We start from the raw sequence: 4,494 nt of genomic DNA, 5'->3' as shown, positions 1-4,494 counted from the left end.
AGAGGTACTCCGGTATGGAGCTACCATACATCGAGACCTATTAGTATCATAGGAAAGAGTTCTACTCTCCGTTTCTAACACACATAACCTTAACATGATGCTTCCACTATTCAAACTTAATTGAACTAAGGATCCTTTATATGTCTTATTTCCCTAAAAGGCGAGACTATCGGGCTTACAAACTTTCCTTGAAATACCAACTCTATGTCACACCCCAAAACCAGAACGGCAGAAACGTTCGGAGGCGGATGACTTCTTGTGTAGTATCATAACAACGAATATAATAGTGAAGAAAGCAAACACAACCATGCATCCGACAACGAATATAATAGTAAAGAAAGCAAATCACTCACATAAGTAGATCAATCAGTAAAATGACTTGGAATCACAGATAAATCTTAATTACAGGTTCATAATAAAGACAATGACTATAATTACAAGTTACACTTAAATCGGAGTAAGTGTAGTTCAACTTACAGAGTATTATGATGAAAATCGAGGATTATGCGGGCAGAATTCAGATCTAAGAGTTTCTATTCACCGTACCGCAGGGCTTTGCCGAAGAGTTTAGGAACCCAGGAGAAAAAGAGACTACGGGTTTCGAGAGATTTCTAGAGATATTTCAAGGGAGATAAGTAGAAAATGAATAAAAGCTGAAACTATATGTAGGGGTGAAAAGTGATTGGGCGTCACGCATCTGGTCGGAGTGTACCATACATGTTAAATGTTCATCGCACATGAAAATATGTTATTTTTGAAAAAAAAAAAAAAAAAAAAAAAAAAAAAAAAAAAAAAAAAAAAAACCCTGCAGTTTGTGATGTCAAAACACAACATTCTATACTATTTTACATGTACAAAGAGTATTCAAACAAAAAAAATATTAAAAATGACCAAGAACACGTTTCGCAAGTCTTAGGTCACTAAAAAACAATGTTTTAAAAACCAGTTTGAACCGGCAAGTTGTACCAAGAAACAAGAACGACAGCGGTTCAATAACGGTCGGTTAATTTCTAGATCAAATCAAACCTGAGGGTTTGTTCAAAAATCACCATCTTCTTTTTGGAATTAATATTGTCTTAAAATGAACAAAACCAACAGTTTAATTTGGTTATGCTGGAGATATAACATCACCAATATTATCGAACCTATCAAAATGGTCTATAAAGAGTTTGTAAGAGTTTTTTTTATGACGTTTGACAACTACATGACATCACAACATAGAATAACATCATAAGTTTGACAACTAATCATAAACTCAAAACATAGCAAAAACAACAAAACTGTTTGAAAATCAAACTATTTTGTACGTTTGTACATATACACACATTAAACATCATATAACAACACATAGTAAAACATTTCTTTATAACTCAGAAAACGCTATAAACTCATGTCAATATAACCATGAACAAGGTGATCTTTTTAAAACAAGTCATCATAGCACACAAACAAGAAGAAAAATGTTTTACTTACAAGGTTGATACTTGATAATGAAGTAATTCTCCAGTTTGAATTTAAAGTTTTCTGAATGAATTTACAAAGTATATATATATATATATATGACAAATTGTGGAGAAAGACAATAATACCCATTCCAGGAATCACAAGAAGTCAAGCAGATCATCAACCCCATTTCATTTCTGGCATTTTCAGTTGTCTGAAATCAAAGGAACCTGTTCATAAGAATCACAAGCATGAAGCTTACTGCATATGTCTTCTTTCTCCAAAAACTGCTCTGCATTTGCAAGAATCAAAGGTGCATATTCGAATACCAATGATTTACACTGAAAAAAAAAACACAACATTTCATCAATTAAGTTATAAATCATCCAATTGTTTATAAAAAAGAACACCAAAATGAGCCATTAAAGTGTCCAAATCGCTAATTCTTGCAAATTAAAGTGTTTCTTTGGAAAAAAAATGGAAATTTGCAAAAGAAAACAAAGAACAAGTCGAGTATTCTGTAAAAAAGGGACTACAAGAATAAAAAGTTTTATATAAATTGGAAATTGATCAAACCTTTGGTAAGTACTTCTCCACAGTTTTGCATTGTTTCAAGAGCAACTGCAAGATTTCCAACTGAAAAATAACCCAAAAAAATAATAATAATAATGAATTATTTCATTTCAAGTTTTTCCAAACATGGTAAAAATCTTTCAAGATGAATTATTTATAAAAGTTGGATGGTTTTAATAAAGATTTTTAAAGTAAAATGCTCAAATTAGAAGATCAATACCTGATTATCAGGATCTTTTAACAAAGAAACAGCTTCTGAAACAGCTAAATGACAAACATCACAGCTATTTTCTGAGAATTCATGAGCATAAGCAACAATTTCTTTGCAAAGTCCAACTTTTCCACAAAAGTCTTCAGGTTTAACAGTTGAGATTTCAAGGAAAAATAGAGGAGCATAGTAATCTACTAAAGTGATACACTGCACAAAGAAACAAATCAAATGAGAAGGGCATTTTCGTCTTTTGCGCATGCGAGAGAACATGAGCAAGAGCAAGTTCCTATCCCTTTTCCTATTTGCCCTTCTTTTTTCCTCTCGTGTTGAAACTGATGAATATTGTGAAATTTGTTCTTGGAAAGGGTAAAACGGTCAAATAGTTAAAAAAGCAAACCTGTTTCTTTAATGACTGTAATTTATCACAAGATTCATGAAGAGCGGAGATGATTTCTTTTTGGGTTTTGTTTTGTTCAAGGTAAAAGAGAGCTTCAGAAGCATATTCTTCACACAAAGTACACAAATTGTCATTTTTGCCCTCGTTTCCCAAAACTCCAAATCTCTTTGCAGCCTTTGATTGCAAAACTACAAGGATAAATAACGTGTTATTTCAAAAATCTTATAAAAGACTCGATTCAATACAAAAAAGTAAAATTAAATATAATAATACAAGATTGACTTTTGTCTACAAGATTCCTTTATTTGTTGTTTCTAAGAGTTAAATTTATAAATTTGATGAAAAAAAAATGGCTACTCTAATATTAAAGTCAACTATTTCATCATTAGACCTCGTTTTCCAATTGCCTTTTGCACATTGGTTCTACTTTTGGTATATATGGATGATTAATTTGGCTTATTGTAGAAAGCATGACTTAATACAGAAAGTCAGGAAATTATTTAAAAAAAAAATTGATTAATAGAAATACCTGAAATTGCAGAAACCTTGTTTCTAAAGGAAGAAGTCAACTCTCTAGCCTCACATACCAAGCCAACAGCCAGCAAAAAAACAAAGACTAGACCAAGTTTTCCACCCATTCTGCATGAAGGGTAAAATGGTCATTTACTCTTGTTCAAATTGCTCATTTAGTCTAGAAAGAAACAATATTTGTTCATACAATACTTCTGCCATACAAACATCATTTATCCAGAGGTATATTACCAACAAACAGGATTCGAAAATTAATTTCTTGAAGTTTCATTAAACATCAAATCCACAAATCACCTCGAAACTATAACAAAATAAAACAAAAATATTATACGACCCTTGGTTTAAAAAGGTAATATTTGACTTTTGAACGACAAAGTAGTTGCTTTTTTTTATAATAGGCGTAAAAGGTTTATCCATCATTTTTACACCAAATAATTAACGTTCTTAAATAAAAATAAAGTGTTCTATTTTCATGAGGCTTATGGAGTATTGAAATTTGATAATGATTTCTTCAGTTTAAACCAAAAGATTGTTGATATTACATTAAATTATCAAATATAATCACAATTGAAAAACTAAAATATATGTGTGTGAAGTTTCAGTTCAAAAGGAGCTACAATAGAAGTTCATACAATCAACCACAAATACTTAAAATTGCAAAGTCAAGAAATCTTAAAATTTACAATCGATAGGCCAAATACTTAAAATTGCAAAGTCAAACCACACTTAGAATACAAGAGCCCGAGAACCCTAGCTTTAGTTATTGATCTGGTTTTTTCTTGAAGACCAAAACTTTGATCGTAATTCATAAGAATAATAAGAGGCAATAAATCATAGATCGTAGTAGGAACAAGAACCCATAAATCTTAAGCGAAAAAACTAGCTACAGATACAAAAAAGAACCCTAATTTCTATCGAAATTCATCGTCAAAAATCAAAATTAACATGTATTACAAGAAAAACGCCATACCTTGAGTAAGAAACAGAGATAAAGAGTCGAAAGTCGAGTGGGAGAAAGATGATATATTGGTTAACCAAGTTTTTGGCTTTGAAGTAACGTGATAATTTGATAGATCATCAAAGGGATCGTCGCTCACATATAGAAGGAGGAAAGTCTCCCCCACCCATTGTTGTTCTCAAATGTGCTTATTTGGGTCCTTTATCTTTCACTATTTACAAATTGAATCCTTTATGTTAAGAAAACTACCATTTTGACCCTTGATTTCTACTTCCACTATGTATTGATATTTCATAGGAACTAACTAATTAACTATTAACCAACCCTTCAAAACAATCAAATCTAACAATAACCTAAGAAAATTATAAAAAGCTAAATCAT

The 4,494-nt window shown here is 31.2% G+C and overlaps 1 protein-coding gene across 1 annotated transcript; it reads right to left on the bottom strand.

The window, feature by feature from the left end:
• Positions 1 to 1,399: 1,399 nt before the first annotated feature.
• LOC111898218 (uncharacterized) lies at positions 1,400 to 4,285 on the bottom strand. Its single transcript, XM_023894147.2, has 6 exons — positions 4,126 to 4,285; positions 3,154 to 3,263; positions 2,625 to 2,812; positions 2,237 to 2,434; positions 2,020 to 2,079; positions 1,400 to 1,784 (listed from the first exon to the last, which is right to left on the bottom strand). The coding sequence occupies exons 2-6, from the start codon at positions 3,260 to 3,262 to the stop codon at positions 1,650 to 1,652; spliced, it is 690 nt and encodes a 229-aa protein (XP_023749915.1). The 5' UTR covers position 3,263; positions 4,126 to 4,285; the 3' UTR covers positions 1,400 to 1,649.
• Between the last annotated feature and the right edge of the window lie 209 nt (positions 4,286 to 4,494).

Source organism: Lactuca sativa, chromosome 9, assembly GCF_002870075.4.
Source record: "Lactuca sativa cultivar Salinas chromosome 9, Lsat_Salinas_v11, whole genome shotgun sequence".
NCBI classification, from domain to species: domain Eukaryota; kingdom Viridiplantae; phylum Streptophyta; class Magnoliopsida; order Asterales; family Asteraceae; genus Lactuca; species Lactuca sativa.
The sequence above is the reverse complement of the archived record's forward strand: the minus strand, read 5'-3'. Positions and strand labels throughout refer to the sequence as shown.